Below are 21401 nucleotides of genomic sequence, written 5' to 3'. Positions count from 1 at the left end.
TCTACTCACGATGTGACATATCCTGCAATTTGATGGTTTTGTGTTCAGTGTACATTAGTAGCCTATTTGGATGTAAATGTGGTCGTCCTTCTGTAAAATTACATTTTGTTATGATAAAATTTTTAGTTATCAATGGCCGGTAACTTTTGTTAATGAAGTAAATACTCAACGTAGCCTATATAAATACAGAGACGCAGCAGAAGCGCGCGTCCGCTAATATAGGGTGTTGGAGGGTGCACCAGTTCTAGCTTTATGTGATATTTGAAATAAAACAAACCTCTTAGCAAGCCATTTGTTTTGTAATGGTTAGCCACTTTTTGTTTGAGTTTTGTTTTTGTTTTTTGTTTGATTGGACTCGTGTAAAGAGTGATGCTTTGTTGACATAGTTATTTTTATTTTTAAATTAAAACGAAACAACATACATAGAATTACCTAATTTCATATTCCTCTTTTGTGTACCTGTTGAGTTGGTCAGGATGTTGAGTCAATGTCATGATCATGAGCTGGAGTGCCCCGTTTAGCCACCAGAGGGCACTCCAACATGGACTTTTGTCACTGTCTGAACTGCATTTCCCATAATTCACTCCTGGACTCATTATCCTCCTTCATTGCACTCAGCTGTTTTGTGTTTGTTCATTAGTGTCTGTCTATTTAGTCTCAGTTGTTTCTGTCTTTGGTTGTGGTTTGTTGTAATTGTTACGTGCACTTTTGTTACCTCTGGTTTTCTGTTTGTGGACTGTTTTATGGATTTTGACCCTTGCCTGCCTTTGGCTTGACGTTTCTGGATTTACCAATAAATGAGAGAGGGCTGGCGCAAAATGCGGCATCGGCATCTCGCAGCGGCACTTCCGGCGGCATCTCCAGCAGCCAGGGACTTCTTCGGCAGCTGTCGCTTGAGCGGCATCTCCAGCGGCCGCGGCATTGGCATCTCATAGCGGCACTTCCGGCGGCATCTCTAGCGGCAAGTGACTTCTTCGGCAGCTGTCGCTAGAGCGGCATCGGCATCTAGAGCAGCCAGGGACTTTATTCGGCAGCACCTGCCGCTGGCCATTATAATTCAATGTTGTTTTTTGTTTTATTTTAAAAACTACATTTAATCAAAATAACATAATATACAAGAAGACTATCATTTGTAAGCATTTATCACAAATTTTGTTAATAACGTTCTGATGCTCCACTACATAAGAGAAAGTAAATCACATGTTTTGATAAAATAAAATTGCAATGTTATCCATTGCTTTGAAATGCACATGAATATAAACTGATATTTTGTTAATACAGAAATTAATTTCTGATAGACTATGCTGCACAAAGCTGAAATTGCGGCATCTCGTAGCGGCATTTCAGGTGGCATGTCCAGCAGCCATGGATATTCTTCTTATTTTAAAAGGCTACATTGCAACAAAATAGCATTATATATCACAGGACTGTCATTTGTAAGCATTTATCATTAATTTTGTTATGTAGGCCTTTTCTGACGCTGCAGTTGCTATCAGAGCACGCTGAAATTACTGCGTGTGTATATGACTTATGGTAGCTATATAATGTAATGACAGTCCTGTGTATATAGCAGCTTAATATTAATTTCTTCAAACGTAGTTTTAAAGTGAAAATATTACACCGAATTAGTGGCAGGTGCCACAAACAGCGACAGCTGCCAGAGAAAGTCCGTGGCTGCAGATGCCGCAATTTCAGCTTTGTCCATTGGAATAGTAAAACAAGAAACAGATTTTTAAAATCTAATGTTTTCCTAATAATAGAAAAATGTCCCTTTTTTTTGGAAACCATCAGTAGAAAGTCTGTAATTTCATATATATTTCTTATTTTTAGATTTTTAATCTTGAAATTGACCTTTTGACCTTTCAATGGCCTCATTGTTTGTACTTAAAAAATACAAATAAAGTTACATTTATCTGATCAGTCCACACAACAAGAACATCATTCAACGTTAATTTATGTAATATTTCATTTTCTTTCCATAAACCTTTAACAAAATGACCCTGTAACGGGGTGGTAACTGATGTGACGGGGTGGTATGGACGAAGTGTTTCTCTATATGATCTGCTGGTTTTAAACTTTAAAAACTGGGGGAGGGGAGACCTTCAAATTGAGTAAAAAGTGTGTGAGTGAATGAGTGAATTAATGAACCAAACATTGTTGCCAAGTCTGCATTTTTCCTGCGAAATTGGGCTAGGCTACTTTTACACTGTTGCTGTGGGTTGTTTTTCATGTCCGCGGGTTGAAGCGAGCCCAAATAACATGATATTTAGCCCTTGGAATGTAAATTTTACCAAAGGAAACCTGCCAAAAAAAAAAGTTTTACCCCCCCAGAATATGATTTTTATCAGGGGACATTTTGGGATGAAATTTACCACCACTGGGGTGGTAAGTTTAAGCTTGACGGGCCCTGCCTAACATGAAAAAGCAACAAATAAACAATGTAAAAAAAAAAATGTGCATAGTTGCCTTCTTTTGTTCTTGGTGGCTATAAGGCTCAAATGATGTCACTTAGGCTTTGTGATGTCATTTAAAGGAACAGAGCATTATTTATAGATAAAACAAGTTAGTGTGACAGGGTGGTAAGTCAAACTGAGGGACGTGCACAAATCATAAAATATTTACCAAAAAAATAAGGTTTATTGTGAATAAATATATTTTGTGTAAACAGGGACACACATATAATCCTGAAAATAGTATATGTTTGAAAAAATATTAACTTATTTGGTGATACTTTAGATGCAAGTGTCATGTTGGTTAACACGGACATGTGAAATTGGCTATGTAATAATGAAAAATGATTAAAAATAGTATGCTAATCTTCAAAAAAACAAACATTTGATCATATATCATGTTAAAAAGAACACTTGAATTAATAACTTTAAGCTTTGAAAAAAAATTGGGACATTTTTTTTGTGCCTTATGCATCTGATCAAACGTTGCGGACCCAAATAGCATCCGTTTTGTAGAATGACTCATACACACTCAGTAATTTCAGCGTGCTCTGATAGCAACTGCAGCGTCAGAAAAGGCCTACATATTAACAAAAATTAATGATAAATGACAGTCCTGTGATATATAATGCTATTTTGTTGCAATGTAGCTTTTTAAAATTAGAAGAATATCCGTGGCTGCTGGAGATGCCACCTGAAATGCCGCTAAGAGATGCCGCAATTTCAGCTTTGTGCAGCATAGTCTATCAGAAATTAATTTCTGTATAAATATCAGTTTATATTCATGTGCATTTCAAAGCATGTGATTTACTTTCTCTTATGTAGTGGAGCATCAGAACGTTATTAACAAAATTTGTGATAAATGCTTACAAATGATAGTCTTCTGGTATATTATGTTATTTTGATTAAATGTAGGCCTAGTTTTTAAAATAAAACAAAAAACAACATTGAAATATAATGGCCAGCGGCAGGTGCTGCCGAATAAAGTCCCTGGCTGCTCTAGATGCCGATGCCGCGGCCGCTGGAGATGCCGCTCTAGCGACAGCTGCCGAAAAAGTCACTGGCCGCTGGAGATGCCGCCGGAAGTGCCGCTATGAGATGCCGATGCCGCGGCCGCTGGAGATGCCGCTGTAGGGAGAGCTGCCGCTGGAGATGCCGCCGGAAGTGCCGCTGCGAGATGCCGATGCCGCGGCCGTTGGAGATGCCGCTCAAGCGACAGCTGCCGAAGAAGTCCCTGGCCGCTGGAGATGCCGCCGGAAGTGCCGCTGCGAGATGCCGATGCCGCATTTTGCGCCAGCCCCTGCTGCAATAAATGCTGCAACTGGATCCTACATCTTGTTCTTGTGTGCACCGTGACAGTCAAGCCATACAGTCTAGCCTAATGTCAAATGACACCATTTAGGCTATTCATTTATCACACTTTTTTCCACACCCAAAACAACAAAGGAAAAAAAAAATAACAAGAAGCAGTCTTTTTTTTTTTTTTTTTTCTCACTTTATTTAAATTTTCCATATTAACAAAATATAACATACAATTACAAAACATATACATATACTTATATAACCTCCATATATATCTTTTGTTAATAAAAGGATCCACACAACAAATAACAAAAGAATAAAATTAATGCTAGAAAAAAACATAACAATTATAATAATAATAACAAGATAGTAAGACAAGCAAATAGTAAAAAAACAAAACAAAACTATAAAGCTTGGTCATCCAAAACTATAAATAAATGAATAAAATAATAATAAATATGAATAATTCTTAATAAAATCACAGGTACAAAAAGATACTAAACATACTGAGCACAGCCGACATATACCTAAAATATACCGGGGGAGGAAAATAATTACTACCAGAGGAGACAAGAAGCAATCTAAGGGAGAAAACAATACATGTCTAGTATAAAAGTATAGTAGTAGACTAGTATTGTAGACTAGTATAGTCTACAATAATAATAAAATGTTCATCAGTAAAATTTTAAAGCTGCAGTCCGTAAGAATTGCCTCTTTGTCGCCATCTCTGTTCTCATTTCTTCAGTGATTCTGCTTGTTAACAGCAGGTGTTCATCACTAATGCACAATCATTACTTAATGAAATGCTTAATTATCTCATTAAATTTAACTCTGCTTTAGTGTTATTTTAACACTATTTAGAGAGGGACCATATATACCCTGAGCAGAGTTGATTTAACTCTGGGGATTTTGCTCTGTAGTAGTAAAGTATAGTAAGCCTAATTCCTCAAAAATGAACTCATAATTGTGTGTTCACTAAACAATGGCCTTTATATGTTGTTTTATTTTTTTCTACAGGAACATAGGATAATTAGACTTTAACAGTAGAAATAATCAGAGGCTTTGAGTTCATATCACCTCTTTTGTTACAAGGGCTGAAAAATGGATAGATTTTCTCAGTAAAAGACAGACCAGTGAAGGAGTAGATAAGAGCCTTGGTCTCCACATTGTAGAAGGAGACCAGACCCTCCTCATAATCCACAAACAGCCCCACCTTCTGGGGCTTGTCTTTCAGGGAAAGGGAAACAGGACGAGATTCATTAGCCATATATTCACAGCCATTCCTTAGACATATACACCAAAATCCATCCTCTGGGCACACTCTTATTTTCCCCTTTCTCCTAATGGACTCTCTAGCCATACCTAAATCCCATTCAGTCTTATCACTGACTTGGACCTCAAAGTAAAACCTCCCACAGGAAAACCCATCTTTTCCCAGGACACAGGCAGAGGAGTCAAATCTTTCAGGGTTATTGGGAACATCTGTCCAGGTTCCACCATAACTCACTTCTTTCCTGTCTTTAGACAGGATGAGTTTAGGGTAAGCTGTGTTAGGATCCAAAATCACATACACTGCAATAGAAAGACGGGTAAGGCGATGAATGCATTACAAGCAGCCCCGAATCTCATGTTATTATCATTCTTATTTATCTTACCTTCGTAAAGTTTCTGTATTGAGCTCAGATCTGCTAATGGAGAAGTACCCGTACCAAAGCGTGAGACCTTCACTTGTCCTTTAATCATTCCCACTCTCTTCGTTGAGGGAGTGCTGCAGTCTGTTTTACCCAGAGTAAAGTAGATTTTGCCCTCTGTCTGAACTTTGCTTGTTTTGATTTTTGAAATCTCTGTCAGGGTGTTCTGTGTTCTCAAATTCACAGTCTCATTCTTTTTTTCAGTCACTAAAGAACTTTTAGGTACCCTTAAAGGACTTGAGGGAACAGAATCTGTGTTAGCGCTGCCAAATACAAATATCCTATTGGCTGAAGGTTGTGATGTTGGTTGAATAAAGTTGAATCCTTGAATAACAGGAAGATGAGCTGTGAAAGTAAACGTGAAAATTCACTGAGATGTTTAAATGTTTAGTGAACAACAAGACTGATGCAAGCCTTATTTTATCACTAGATAAAAAACTGAACAAAACACACCATTAGACAGCTGCAGCTTATACAAAATGTTGCTGGCAATCAGGATTGTGACAAAAAACAAAAACAAAAAACTGAGCATGTTTTTAAGTTGACTTGCAGTCACATTTAAAGGTACAGTAAGCAAATTCTGAGAAACACTGTTGGTATTTCTAGGGCTGCCGACTAGAAGAGGCTTAGTCGATCAAAATTTTTATTAGTCGGTTAGTCACAAACAAAAAAAAAAAGTTGTGGCAAAGTCACACAGTCCGTGAGGGACAGATCGTTAACGGCGGTTCCTAATTACACTATGTCGGGCAGGAAATCCAAACGTTTGCCTATCATCCATCGACCTCAAATATGGCTTATCATTTGAAACATGTAAGTAGTAGCAACTTTAAATGCTCACACTCTCTAACATTAACCTAGATAAATTTGCACTATTATTAGGCACATATCCAAGTTTTTGTGCAGAGTATGGAAGCCAAAGTATTAGCGCGCTGACATGGAGGCGCCGGCGCGATCTTTTGCATTTTTTTCTGATAACAGCGGACACAACTTAAAATACTCCATCATTTTTGGTCATACAGATAAGAGTATTAATAAATAGTTAAAATGTCTCCTTGCTATTTATTCCCTGACACATTTATAATCATTACTTTTGCTGGTGCTTTGCAGCAAGCTTTATGCGTATGCTTGAGCGCGGAATAGGCCTATATGTGCCTATATATATTAAACGCTCATTATGGTTTAGTATTCTTCTCAGTATATATTTAAGTAATTAAAGCTGAAGTCCGTAACTTTCTTTGGTTAAAAATGATCCAAAATCAATTTTTGAGCAAGTACATAACCAGCCAGTGTTCAAAACTATCTCATTATCTTAGCTCGATTCACAACAGTAAGCTTGTAATAATGTTTTATAATAAGAGCGACATAGTGAATTTCCGCTGGAAATTTGAGCATGCAGCCGTTCGTCATTGCGTCATTACTTCATGTCCATAAACAGAAAGGAAGGAGTCCCGTCGAGAGGCTAGTCGGTTTTATCACGTGAGGATGCTGCTGGTAGCAGATCATTTATAGCCTTTTCTCACAGCAGCTGAAATAATTAAACTTATCATTTTGATGGCGGATTGTAATCCAGAAAGATCCAAATGACAATCATCAGTGACAAATGGAGATTCACCTGTAGTCAAAAGCAAAAGACTTTGGACTGTTGAGTGGCTACAGAAATTGAAATCTATAGGTAACTATTCCACATATGACTGCAATTGCAGGTTTCAAACAAGAGATGGTGACAGTGCTTCCCACAGGTTTGAAATATACTTGCGGTGGTAGCCTCAACCTTTGGCTGATCATTGTAATGTTATTTTGTGATTTGATTATGTACCTTGTTTGTTTTTTTGCTTGTAACTGGTTTCATAAAAAAAAAAAAAACCTTGCGGTGGTAGCCGGGCGAAAAATCCTCCTATTACCCATGGCACAAAAATGGTCTACTACATGTGATAAACAAACAATGTGTGATTTTTAACAGTATTTTTATTTATTGAAATTAATTATAATTAAATAATATATTACATTTAATTACATACTAATATTATGCATTATTATGCATTGTAAATTAAGCAAAATTACAGCATTTAAATGGTTCACATGTTCCTATATTCTCCGTGCTGTCATATAGTGTTTCTCTCAGTGAATGGGACACAGATTTTACTAGTAAAATTTATAAACTGAATAATATATGTGTCAAATAATGTTCTTAGTCTTTTCTTTCTGTGGGGGAGACTACAATAATTTACTATGAATTAAATGGAAATCAAATTAAATACAATTTATAGTGTAACCAAAATACCAATAATGCCCAAAAGAAAAAGAAAAAGTGTGTGACTTTTAATTATAAACAAGCCCGAAATACACCGGGACTCTTATTTTGAAATGTATGTACTATTGCAGGCTGATCCTTCAGATTCTTACAATCGTCTAAAATATTTTATATAAAGGCCATAAAGTAGACATTGTAATAATTCATCAACTTGAGTTCATTAGCAATCGCTTGGCATAATTCTGCACTTTTCATTGATTGAGAATCACTTTGAAGCAGTCTGAAGCGCTGTTGCGTGAGTTTGTAGAACATGCAACAGCGCCCCCTTGTGACTATGCAAAATGCAGTGCCCGTTTGAATGTTAGCGGGAGTAAACAGTTCTGACGCACACATAACGAGCAGGTACGAAACAACTAGTTAATCGATCGCGGATGGTTTCATTATCTTGCGCGGATATAAAAGTATAAGAGGATAAAAACAATAAAAGCAAAAATGTGTCTCCAAATATACTTGGGCGGCCGTTATTATACGTGGACGGCCCGCCCAAGTAAAGTCTATGTGTGGGAAGCACTGGGTGACAAAGAGGAAAAATCGGGGACTGCAGCTTTAAATTAATATAAACATGCGATTAGTAGACTAATAGCTTAAATTATTGACTTATAGTCGACTAGAAAAATCTTTAATCAATCCAAACAAACACACTCCTCTCTTCATTGCTCTCCTTCAGGTCTCTCCAGCACTGGAAAGCTTTTCTAATGTTAATGCGGGTCCTAAAGCGCTTGCCTAATCGTAACCCTTCTTTTTCCAGTGATATTCCTCTGACCTTTCTTTTGTAATGTCTCTCAGCCATGTCTCTTTCTACAGTCTTTCTTCAAATCTCCCTCTTGCTCACTCTCTCTGAGTGAATACACCTCCTACTGCTGATTGGCTACAAGCGTGTTGTAGTGCTTGGTCCGATCCACTTTCAAGAGCATTTCTCAGAAATCGCTTACTACACATTTAATAGCAATTTAAAGTACTAATACTTGTTTAGTGTTCTAACTGTGGATATTCTTGTATAATTTAAACATGAGAATCCTCTTAAATAATTAGATTCAAGTCAGTTAGAAGCATGCACCATTCATAATTAATTGAGAATTCTGGTTCATATATAAATTAATTTCCATAATGCTTACTGATCTCATGGATTTTTTTCAGTTCCTTGTTGACTTTGTCCTTGAAGCAAGTAAGGGCTTTCTCTAGAGTTTCTGTGTTCAGTAGATCTATGTTAATGTTGATGTTCGTCCAGGTCTTGCCTTGTGGAGGGCTGCACATAGATGAGTAAACCTGGAGAAATGCAGGAGAGGAGAATTGCTTCAGAATGAGGAGTGTTGCCCTGTGATGAGAGCAGAGAGACGGACACTGACCTGTAGGAGGTGCAGGTGATCCTCAGTGTGTGAGAGCTGCTCCAGCTCAGTGTCTTTCCTCTTCAGCTCAGTGATCTCCTGCTCTAACTCTTTAATGAGCTCTTCAGCCTGTTTCTCTGCTGCTTTCTGCTTCTGCTCCATCACCTCCAGCAGCTCAGACTGACATCTCTCAATGGAGCGGATCAGATCAGCGAACAGCTCAACTTTATTTGCTTTATTTCTCTCTGTGGTGTTCTAGTTATATTGAGAATATTAGACAGTCAAATTACAATCAAATTCCAAACCATTCTTTCCACCACACTTTAGGACTCAAAAATATGCCAGTTTGTATTTTTATAGTAATGTTTTTGTCACCAATGACACACCTTGTTGGACTCCACTAAGTTTTTTATCTCATTAATCTTCTTATTTCTGTCCTGGATCATCACCTTGATTTCTGCCTGTGTCTTTTCCAGTTGAACCTGAGGACAGAAAGCAATATTATGTTAAAGCAATTGCAAAAAGTGTAAACCTTACCTGTATTAAACTGTTCTCTTACTATCCTAAAAAATATTCTTTTCAGTGAATTTGGTGTATATCCCCGATTGAATTTACTTTACAATGCTTTATTTGATTTATACTTTGGCAGTACGGTTCATTTTTTAAACAGAATAGGAATAGATTACCCCAAACTTGAAAAAATTGTCATCATTAAAAAACCCAAACTCATGTGTGTATCATTCTGTGAAGAACAGGCCAAAATTTAAATTATTAACTGATATTTTCCTGTAGTTTCAATGTGCAGTTTTTATAGTTTCTTTCAGAGCTTTTTGGTGGAGAAAATGATCAGCCAGTAACTTAAACTGTGGACTGTTTGACTCACAAAAATTATTATAATATGTGAGTCTTATGGACTACTTTTATGATACTTTTATGCTGTTTTTTTTGTCTTTTTGAAGCTTGACATTATAAATCAGCATTGCCTTTTTGGAATGAAAAAGAGCTGATATTTGTTTCACAGGAGAAGTTGGAATGTACGGAGCCCCTAAAGGGACGTGGTGGTGGAAAAAAAAATTAGGAAGGAAGGAAATTTTAAGTGCTGGTGGAAAAAAATTTGGGAAAAAAAAACTTTTGCGTTCCCACTGCAGGAGAGCAGTGATGTATGAACTGAATTTGGTGACAGTACAGTGTGTTACAGTGAAGTTATTGAGTATTTTTCATAATATAAAATGAGCAAAAGGGTTTGGGGTTTTGCACTTTTCAGACGGTCCCTTCAGACGTGTATATCCGCCGCCTGCTCATAGAGACCAATTTATTATAAAGCATATTTGAGGAAAATTGTGTTGTTGTAGCTTGTTGTCTAGGTTACTATGATTGGAAGTAGCTGCATTTGTGTTTTAACAACGTTTAGCTCACGAGTTATTAATCCAGGAAGCTTGAATCTGTGAATATATTGCCAACTTTACTGAACTGCTTGACATAAGCACTGACTGCATTTCTTTATATTTGAGTCCAACAAGTTCAAACTCTTAAGAGCTGGACATTAAAGAGGAAGTGTTTGTCCGAGCTCACAGCAAGGGAACGATTATAACTTTGCGAGGGAACGCAAATATCTTTGTGTGGGAATGCGAAAGTTTTGCGAGAGAACGCGAAAGTTTTGCGAGAGAACGCAAACGTTTTGCGAGGGAACGCAAACGTTTTGCGAGGGAACGTGAAAGTTTTGCGAGGGAACGCGAAAGTTTTGCGAGAGAACGCAAACGTTTTGCGAGGGAACGCAAACGTTTTGCGAGGGAACGCGAAAGTTTTGCGAGGGAACGCAAACGTTTTGCGAGGGAACACAAAGTTTCTTGGGGGAACGCAAAAGATTTGGAAAAAAAAAAAAATTCCTCCCATCCCAAATTTTTTTTCCACCAGCACTTAAAATTTCCTTCCTTCCTAATTTTTTTTCCCCACCACCACGTCCCTTTAGGGCTCTGTAGGAATGACATGGAGATGAGTAAATACATTTTTTGTGTGAAGAGTTCCTTTAAGTAGAATAGAATAAATATGCTGAAATATATTCTCAGCTTTTAGTCTCACCTTCCTGTGTCCACTTTCTTCCTCTATAGGAACAGCATTATGAGTCTTATGTACAGTTTCAGAGCAAAACAGACATAGACAGGTCTGATCATCTCTGCAGAACATCTCCAGTGGTTTATCATGTTTCCCGCAGATATAATCTTCCAGGTTCTCCACGGGGTTGATCAGTTTGTGCCTTATGAGCCTTGGTGCAGTTTTGTGATTGTCAAGGTGAATCTCGCAGAAAGATGTTACACAATGCAAACAAGACTTTACTGCCCTTTGCTTGTTTTCAGAGCAGACGTCACATAAAATTTGTTGAAAAAGTTTTGTTTGGTGTTGAAGTACCTTTGACCGTTGATGCACTTTAAAACGGTCAACAACCTTTTTAAATGCTGCATTTATCTTTAATTCTGGTCTACTTTCAAACTCTTCCTTACAGAGTGGGCACAGAAAGAGCTGTTCTCTCTCCCAGCATTCCTCGATACAGCTGTTACAGAAGTTGTGTCCGCATGAAGTGGTGACTGGGTCAAGGAGCACCTCCAGACAGATCTGGCACTGGAGCAGCTCATCAGAGAGTAATGAGCTCAAGGAATTCATGGCTGTAACTGGAGAAACAGTGACACCATGAGGCTTGATATAGGAGTGATCAATGATAAATATATTATATAACAAGGAAGAAAATCCATTAAAGGGTTAGTTTATTCAAAAATTCAAATTCAAATGAACCACTGAAATGGTTCTAAACACTTATGACATAACGAAGCCTCGTTTACTGAAATCACCTGACTTTGGCAGTTTGATACACGCTCCGAACCACTGATTCGAAACAAAAGATTCGTAAAGCTTTGAAACTTCATGAAGCAGTGTTTTGAAATCATCCATCACTAGATATTGTTGAATGAAGTCGTTATTTAGTTTTTTTGGCACACAAAAAATATTATCGTCGCTTCATAACATTAAGGTTGAACCACTGTAGTCACATGAACTGTTTTAAATACGTCTTTAGTACATTTCTGGGCCTTTGAAAGTGTAAATTAACATGCTGTTAATGCAGGTCTCACTGAGCCATCAGATTTTATCAAAAATATCTTAATTTGTGTTCCGAAGATGAGCAAAGGTCTTACAGTTGTGGAACGACACGAGGGTGAGTAATTAATGACTGAATTTTCATTTTTGGGTGAACTAACCCTTTAAAAGATTAAACATTCTGCCATGAAATCTATGAAATCTCACCTGTCCGTTAGTGTTTTCTCAGGACTCCGGAGAAGAATACAGTACACAGCAGATCTCAACTCGACAGAGCTTGACAGGTTTTTATAGTGAGGTAAAGAAGGTTTCAGTTTCACTTTACAGTAAACGTCGGTTTTGTTATTTCAGTGAATCTTACACAATACTGCCAACATATAATACTGTCCTTAATTTGTCGTGCTTTCTTATTCCAACAACTATAACAAGATTGTCACTCAAATCTTTGAGAATATTTTATATATACAATCATATTTTCCCCCTTTTATTGTTATTTATAGTTGTCATGTTGGGAACATCATTAGAGAGTGTGACAGTATCACCTGATTGATTATTTGCAAATATTATTCATATTAGTTGCTTATGTTAATTCTTCTGCTAAATTATTATGCTTAATTTTAAGTGCATTCAAACAAATATACACAAATAAAAAAATACTTAGTTTTAAAATACATAGTTTTACAATAAATTGTAAAATAATATTACATTAAATTATGGCCTGGTTTCACCGACAGATCTTAGATTAAGCCAGGATTAAGTCTTAGTTCAAGGACATGCCTTAGGAAAAAAAAAGAAAAAGAAAAAAAAACATTATTGGTGTGCATCTTGAGACAAAACAATGGCACTGACATATTTTCATATATGTTGTAAAAACAGCTCAAATATGCGTTTTAGTCTGGAATAGACTTAAGCCTTGTCTGTGGAAAAATGTTTATAAATATTATGTTATAATAAATAATAAAAATATAGAAAAAGTTATTTAAACCTTGTTGGCATTAATGATAGAAGCAATAAAGTAACTTACTTTTTGAGACCCCATTAAAGGCCTGTTTGAGTGTCAAGACTAAAGGTTATTGCCACGATCCTGGTGTTCAGCTGGTTTTGTATGGACTTTTATGTTGAAATGTTTTTATGTTCCTCTGGTTTCTGTGTCCTGTTCCTGTGGCCATGTTTGTAGTTTTCCCCATTGATTAGTCTTCCCCAGGTGTGTCATGTTTGCTAGTCACCTCTTGTGTATATACCCCAGTGTTTCTCATGTTCCTTGTCTGGTGTTGTCCTTCCATGGATGTTACGTGTGTGTGCGCTTGTTGTCAGTTTTACTTTGCCTTCCTTGCCTGTGTCTGGATTTATCAGTTTTGCCTGGATTTACTTTTATTATGTTTGTTTGAATAAATGTTTATTGCACTTGGATCCTACTCTCGTTCCTCTGAAACAGCCACCGTTACCGTTATAATTAGGTTAAGGTTAGGTTTAGGGTAAGAGTTTGGTTTTGACACTTTAGTTGTGATGGGTAGAACAACATTGTGAGTTTTGTGTCCTGCTTCAATGCAGAACAGACAGAGAAATGTCTGGTCATCTCGACAGAATAGCTCCAGGTTGTTTTCATGTTTCCCACAGATATAATCTTCCAGGTTTTCCACAGGGTCGATCAGTTTGTGCCTTTTGAGCCTTGCTGCTGTTTTGTGATTTTCCAAGTGTGTCTCACAGAAAGATGTTACACATTGCAAACATGACTGCCATTGACACTGCCATTTGTTTTTTATTTCCATGGCAGGCATCACACAGAACATTAGATTTGTTTGGGCTTTTTTGCATCTTCATGTTGTCAGACGCCTCTAAAGAATCTGTACTTGTTTTCAGTTTTGGATTTGGACTTGTCCTTAAACTGAACATCTTTCAATACAGACACTATAGAAGTTGTGTCTATATGAAGTGGTGACTGGGTCAGTCACTTCCTGATATGGCACTGCATTTGCCTGTCAACACAAGGCTGTTTGTGGAGAAACAGTGATAACATGAGGCTGTTTGTCGTAATTTGAATCACATGCTCTATATTACCTTTAAAGGTGTATCTGTTAAAAATATTTTTGGTTTCATTTAAGATCCTAATGTTGCTTTTTTCCAGACAAGGCAATTCATTTCAGTTTCACTTTTGTCGCAATGAACATTTTATTATGTTAAATCATTTTCAAGCAGAGTTTTGACTACAAAGTAATAAAATACAATATGTATTTAATCGTAATTTAACAATATACACCATAGGCCTAATGCTCTCTCTGCGTTATCATGATTTAGATTTTAATAGACTAATTTTTATTAAATACATTATCTAGCAACAGATAACAAAAGCCTTATTGTGAATACTGCAATGCTCAGCATTAGTGCTCATGTGATTTTTCGTAAGAAAACTCATTCCTCTCACCTGTCTTTCAGGAGAAAATACACAGCAGAACTGATTGTCCGTGTTATTTAAAACCAGAGATTGAAGAACTTAATGTTCAGTAAAGGTAATGTTTTTAAGGTGATAAAGTTTCAATTTCACTTTATTTTAAAGGTGTGTGCTAAATCATCTGTACGTCATACTATCCCAAATGTCAACAGGCCTACGCCTTTAACTATTCCTCTGTGTCTTTTGCTGGAGGTGCTGGTAGCGCTATGAACCAGCGAAGGAAAATTAAACTGAAGTTTACTTTTTTTTTTAATATAAATTCCTGCTGCAAGCTGTCACAAAATATTGGGGATGAATTCAGAGAAGTCTTCAATTTAAAGGGATAGTTCACACAAACATGACAGAAAGCACTCAGATTTCATCAAAAAGATTTATGTTTTTGTTTTAAAGGTGCCCTAGAACGTTTTTTCACAAGATGTAATATAAGTCTAAGGTGTCCCCTGAATGCAAAATACCCCATAGATTTTTTTTAATTAATTTTTTTAACTGCCTATTTTGGGGCATCATTAACTATGCACCGATTCAGGCTGCGGCCCCTTTAAATCTGCGCTCCCTGCCCCCGAGCTCTCGACTATAATACAGTGCATAAACAAAGTTCACACAGCTAATATAACCCTCAAATGGATCTTTACAAGATGTTCGTCATGCATGCTGCATGCATGCTTCGGATCATGTGAGTATAGTATTTATTTGGATGTTTACATTTGATTCTGAATGAGTTTTGATAGTGCTCCGTGGCTAAAGCTAACATTACACACTGTTGGAGAGATTTATAAAGAATGAAGTTGTGTTTATGAATTATACAGACTGCAAGTGTTTAATAATGAAAATAGCGATGGCTCTCTTGTCTCCGTGAATATAGTAATAAACTATGGTAACTTTAACCTCATTTAACAGTACATTTGCAACATGCTAACGAAACATTTAGAAAGACAATTTACAAATATCACTAAAAATATCATGTTATCATGGATCATGTCAGTTATTATTGCTCCATCTGCCATTTTTCACTGTTGTCCTTGCTTGCTTACCTAGTCTGATGATTCAGCTGTGCACAGATCCAGACGTTAATACTGGCTGCCCTTGTCTAATGCTTGAACATGGGCTGGCATATGCAAATATTGGGGGCGTACATATTAATGATCCCGACTGTTACGTAACAGTCGGTGTTATGTTGAGATTCGCCTGTTCTTTGGAGGTCGGAGGTCTTTTCGGAGGTCTTTTAAACAAATGATGAATGAAGACCAGGAGTCATATTAAAAACCAGGAGTCATATTAAAACAAAATTATTTGAGCAGGGAAACCCTGGTGGTGCTGCTGGACCTGGATAGGCTGCCAGCCTGCCACAATAGAGACCATGGTAAGGCTTCTGTCAGGGTGACATCTGGGATGAGTGCATATTTCCACATAATATAGAGAAGAACTATATAACTATAACTATATGTTGGTAACATATAAATCAACATTTGAACTTTTATTGTATTTTTTTATTTGTATTATTACATACATTAGATTACTTGAGTAAATTGAAACCCAATACTTACATTTAAAAGTGTAATCTGCCAATTTCTCAAAAAAAAAAAAATCTGAATTTTTTCAGATGAATGAATTGTGTGGTAGGCAAGGCCGCAAATGATCTGTTGTATATCCTTCATTTCACAGGAAACAATGGGCGCATTTGCTGGCTGCATTTGAAGGAGCCTTTGAATTGGGACAGCCTTCGTCACGCTGCAGTGACACAATCAGCTATACCGTCCCCTTTACAAGGCCATTTCTCAATATGCATTCTTGTCCTTACTTGTGTTCTTGTGAAATGTTATTAGTCGCTGCCCAAGTACTGTTCCAATTCAAAGTTCACATCTAGCCAAGTACAATTCAAATGTTCTTGCTCTGACCCTTTACACCAAGACTGTGCAGACTTGAGAAAGCCAGGTATTTCAGTATTCCAGAAACAGTAGGAACTCTGTTTCACCTCACTGATTTTCCAGCGGATGGAAGGAGAGTGTTGTAGCATCCACGGGTGTCCCAGGATGATATCCACAGTGGAACCCTCCAGCACCATAAACAAAATTTCCTCTTGATGGAGGCATTTGTTGTGGACCATCACAGTTCCTGTGCAGTGTTTGATGTAGGTCATGGCCAGGTGGTTTTCCTAGGATGGTGTGGACATTTGGAGATTGTGAACAGAATTTGTGTCAAAGATAAAGCTTGTGGAGTAGGTTGAGGGACATGAAATTGGCAGCAGATCTTTTAGGGCTTTTGCTGAAATAGAACTTTTGAGAGGTTATTACTGTGACATCTGTATGAACAAGAGAGGCAATTAAAGAGGATGTTTGGATTGTACTCTCCGCTGGGCATGGTGGTCGGACGGGACAGGCAGGAAAAAGAGATGACCCACTGCACCACAATACAGACAGCGCTTCCGTGTTCTACATCAAAACGCTGACTCATTATTGGCCGGCTCCTGCATCAGCATCACACACATGCGTCGTGCATCACGTGAACAGCGTTCGCCAATACTGAGCCGGCGTTCTGACGTAGAACCTGGAAGCACTGAATGTAAACAGTGTAGGAGAATAACACAGATGAGAAGATAATGTTTTGTTTTTGCGCACACAAAAAGTATTTTCGTCGCTTCATAAAATTAAGGTTGAACCACTGCAGTCACGTCAACTATTTTAACGATGTCTTTAGTATACCTTTCTCGACCTTGAAAGTGGTGGTTAAATTGCTGTCTATGGAGGAGTCAGACAGCACTGGGATTTCATCGAAAATATCTTAATTTTTGTTCCGAAGGTCTTACGGGTGTGGAACAACGTGACGCTGAGTAATTAATGACAGAATTTTCTTTTTTGGGTGAACTAACCCTTTATTTAGTGATTAACTTGTACACACGAGGAAACTATGTGAACATGCACATACAGAAACAGAACCAAACCAAAACAAAATATACACATTACAAGGACAAGCTTTTAATGCATTTAAAATAATAAAACATAATGCTAAAATTTAGGCGCTACACTAATGTAGCATTGTGTTAGAAATAATGTCTCTGTTTCCAGTGGCCCTACAGAGGACAACCGGTTTGGAGAATGGATGGATGGCTTCATATTTGTAAGAAATGTTAATATACTCAAATTCAATTGTTTAAATTGAAATCACACATTCTCAATAGTCTCAGAAAAATTGCACGCTTTTGAGTGGATGTTTTTGGCCATTGGCGCTGTCAAACCATTCTTGCTTGCATGACTGAAATTTTAATTATACAACCCTACTAAAAATATTTTGTATTGTAAACAATCATTTATTGGCCTAATAGCATTGTTATTAATGTTAAAATCTATGTATGAGATCTCCAATGCTTTTTAAAGGAAAGGTTTACTTAAGACATAGACAGCAGCAGGAGAAGTGATCTCCCCAAAACTTGTGAGTCACAGTTGCTTTAACAGGTGCTGACCAAAAGCATCCTGTGCCTTTAAGAGGAGCTGCAGTCTGTGATTGAAAGGACAGTGTGTATATGAGTCAGGGGCATTAGAGCCAGTGTGTGCACTGCCAGGAGGTGGGGCGGCAACCACACCAGCTACAGTCCCATCAGACTGCTGTCCTATGCGCAGTTTGTAGCAGAGCTTTTCTCTCTTTCTATCTACCTCTCTCTACTCTCTCCTTCCTTTCATCTCTTTTCATTTTCTAGTCTTGGAGGGAAAACCAGAGTGATTCTTTGGGACATATCTGGGACCCTGACACACCCCTAGTGGTCCATCTCTGTGGACCACAGTGAGCTGTACTGTGATTCTCAAGTGTTACTAGTAGCTGACCCTGCTGTAAGCACTGTCCACCCATGCTGCGTGTGTTTATCCTGTGTGCCGGGAATGTGCTGACGCATGATGAGGATATTAGTGATGCCTACTGCACCGTCACTTATGAAGGTAGGAGCCAGACCAGGGTAAATGAGTAAGGGGTTTTATATAAAATATGTTGTAGAGAGAGTTTGCCTAGAATGGCATTTTCTTTTCTGCACAATCACAATTATTCTCTCTCTTTCACTGCCTTGTTGTCAGTCTTCCTACTTTCCACATTCCATCAAGCGGGCTATTATTGGAAAAGCAGTTGCAGTCTCTCTCTCTCTCTTGTGTATATTTATGGGTGTCCTGTTGCACTTGGAATATGCGTGTTTGAATGAGTGCTGCAGAGCTGCTCTGTGTTTCTAAGAGATGCTATGTCATCACAGTTTAGTTCAATGTGGGGCTCCTGTTTGCTTTACGTTCAAAGCTTTAGGGGCCCGTAATTCATGAGATGGATCAGAGGGGCTCCTCTTGTGTTCTGTTGGTTGGTTTCTTTGTTTTCTTTTTCTTGAGATGATACTATAATATTAAGACAAAAACATTATATTTTAAAAATACACTACCATTCAAAAGTCAGTAAGGTTTTTAAAAAAGAAATCAATGCTTTTTTTAGCAAGCATGCATTAAATTGATCAAAAGTGACAGTAAAGACAATATTGAAAAAATTGAATATGGTTTCCACAAAAATATTAAGCAGCACAACTGTTTTCAACATTGACAATAATAAGAAATGTTTCTTGAGCTCCAAATCAGCATATTAGAATGATTTCCGAAGGATCTTGAGACTGAAGACTGGAGTAATGATGCTGAAAATTCAGCTTTTCTATCACAGGAATACATCATATTTTAAAATATGTAAAAATAAAAAACATAAGTTTTTAAAATTGTAGTAATATTTCATAATATTACTGTTTTTACTGTATATTTTGAATAAATGCAGCCAAAAAGCATAAGAGCATTCTTTCAAAAACATTGAAAATCTTACCAACCCCGAACTTTTGAACTGTATATTTCTGATCCTGGTTAACCAAACAGCTGTCTGTGCAATATTTTCTCTTAATCAAGTACATTGACCTGAATCTCTCAAAGACACACGTAGGAGTTCAATCACCCTCAGGGTGACCCTCTGTGTTTCTTGGGGAATGCAGTTTGTTTGCTCAATAGAGGGTTTGTAGTTGTTGTAGTCATGAGGCAATCATATACCAGCAGGCACAATCAGAGATGACTATATTAAAGTGCTACAGTAAATCATAATATCAGACCAATATGTGTGTTTTATAATAGTGTGTTCTCAGTTTTACTGGTTTGATCCGCACTGTTTTGTTATTGCATATTTTATTGCTGTGGTTTTAGAAGACTTGTTTTGATTAAATCTCCTGTAAATCATTCCTAAATCTTTAGATGTCTTTACACAGCCAAGTTAAAGGGTTAGTTTAACCAAAAATGAAAATTCTGTAATTAAATACTCACCCTCCAATTTAGCATAACATCTTAATCCATATCAGCATTTTTATGGATGGATGATGTAAGCTTAATGGTAGTGTAGGATAGCATGTGCAAACTGATTTGCAAAAATAAGACCTCACTTTTGTGAACACTCCCTCCATCTGCTATTGGTTGAACAAACAGAGAGTCTCTCCCCAAACTTACACCACTGGCTGAGCCACTCTTGCTGTGTCATGCTGGTTAGGAGGCTATAAAGGGGTGTTCTTTTTCAGCTAAATCAACTTATAGTTGTCTCTACATACTAAAGATAGTTGAAAGTATTTTAACATAAAACAAAAAAGCTTCAGGCTTCAGTAATCTGAGTCATGGCAGTAGGTGGTGCTCCTCGCCTGGAAATGTCAGCTAAGTAACAAGCCTACACAGAGACCACAGAGACAGAGAAGTATAGTAGTACTGACATAATATAATAACTTTCTATTATAAACTAATGTGCATAAGTACCTAAATAAGTGTATTTTATTATTGATCTAGACTATTACAGATACCATTAAATCCCTAAATACCTTTGCTTACATTAATTGTTACAAGATGTGGATCACTGGAATATGCAATTTTTTTAAAACTCAAAGTGATTTTATATTCTTTAAGGTTTTTATATATAAATAAAAGTAAAATAGTACAGATAAGATAGATGAGGAGAGAGAAGAACAAGCTGCAGGAAATGTTTAAATTTCCTCTTGAGTTATGGGCTGGGTCACTGGAAAGGAAAGTGTGGTCCAGAGTAAGCTAGGCTCCATAAGTTCCTACATGACGGTCTCTGTGTACACATGTAAGAAGTGCTCGTAAGGGAAGATTGTGAGACTCATTTATCAATTCAGACGCCTTATCAAGGACACAGGCAAAAATTGATTTTCTCAGGATAGTGGTGAGCTTATACAACTCCTGATACATTCCATTCTGGACATCACATCTTCAGCTTTGGACCTAAAGATCACAAGACGCATTTATCTTTAGAGCAACTTTTGCGGGGGTCCTGCCGGGATCTGTCCCTCTTCTGTGGTCTGATGGTAGTTTGGCCTGCTTCTTGTTGGAGAGTTTGGGCATCAAGGCAGCATGTTGAGGTGTTTGCTACAGAGGGCAACCAACCTGAGAAATGTAGAAAAGGGGGAGAGGCATAGTGACCCACTTGCTAGCATCACTTTCAGAGGTAAGAATTGACACCAAAAACGCAATTGATGGGCTTTTTGAGGGCATGAAAAAGTAAGATCTTCAGATTTCAGTCTTTAAGACTATTCTGGGTAGATTGATGCTAATTATGGATGCTTATGTGAAATTATCAGGAATTTTAATTTCAAACTGGAATAGGAACAGGGGAGCAGAACTTTGGCAGTGTTCACCTTTACTAACAATATATTTTACACAATTAATGTTGAAATAATTTCCCGTTAGAGTTAGAAGGACCTTTTTTGACTGGTCAATCTGACATTGATTTTTGAGA

At 37.4% G+C, this 21401-nt stretch overlaps 2 protein-coding genes across 13 annotated transcripts in view; one reads left to right on the top strand and one right to left on the bottom strand.

Moving 5' to 3' along the window:
* Positions 1-4541: 4541 nt before the first annotated feature.
* Positions 4542-12667, bottom strand: LOC125264581 (zinc finger protein RFP-like). The gene is made up of 7 exons (XM_048184020.1): positions 12374-12667; positions 11159-11745; positions 9466-9561; positions 9101-9334; positions 8870-9020; positions 5408-5788; positions 4542-5324 (listed from the first exon to the last, which is right to left on the bottom strand). Exons 2-7 carry the CDS (start codon positions 11735-11737, stop codon positions 4783-4785), a joined length of 1983 nt encoding a protein of 660 aa, XP_048039977.1. The 5' UTR covers positions 11738-11745; positions 12374-12667; the 3' UTR covers positions 4542-4782.
* Positions 12668-18152: 5485 nt separating this feature from the next.
* dysf (dysferlin, limb girdle muscular dystrophy 2B (autosomal recessive)) overlaps positions 18153-21401 on the top strand; it is a 106400-nt gene continuing 103151 nt past the window's right edge. For 4 of the 12 annotated variants that reach the window (XM_048184011.1, XM_048184014.1, XM_048184008.1 and 1 more), the window contains exon 1: positions 20641-21110. In XM_048184011.1, the coding sequence (XP_048039968.1) occupies positions 21017-21110 (94 nt within the window). In that variant the 5' untranslated portion in view covers positions 20641-21016. Of the gene's footprint in view, positions 18542-20638; positions 21111-21401 lie in introns of those variants that run through there. The other 8 variants (XM_048184017.1, XM_048184010.1, XM_048184019.1 and 5 more) reach the window with 6 other exon arrangements.

This window comes from Megalobrama amblycephala, linkage group LG3 (genome assembly GCF_018812025.1).
Source record: "Megalobrama amblycephala isolate DHTTF-2021 linkage group LG3, ASM1881202v1, whole genome shotgun sequence".
In the NCBI taxonomy this organism is placed as follows: domain Eukaryota; kingdom Metazoa; phylum Chordata; class Actinopteri; order Cypriniformes; family Xenocyprididae; genus Megalobrama; species Megalobrama amblycephala.
Note: the sequence above shows the minus strand (reverse complement) of the source record. Positions and strands in the feature narration are given on the sequence as shown.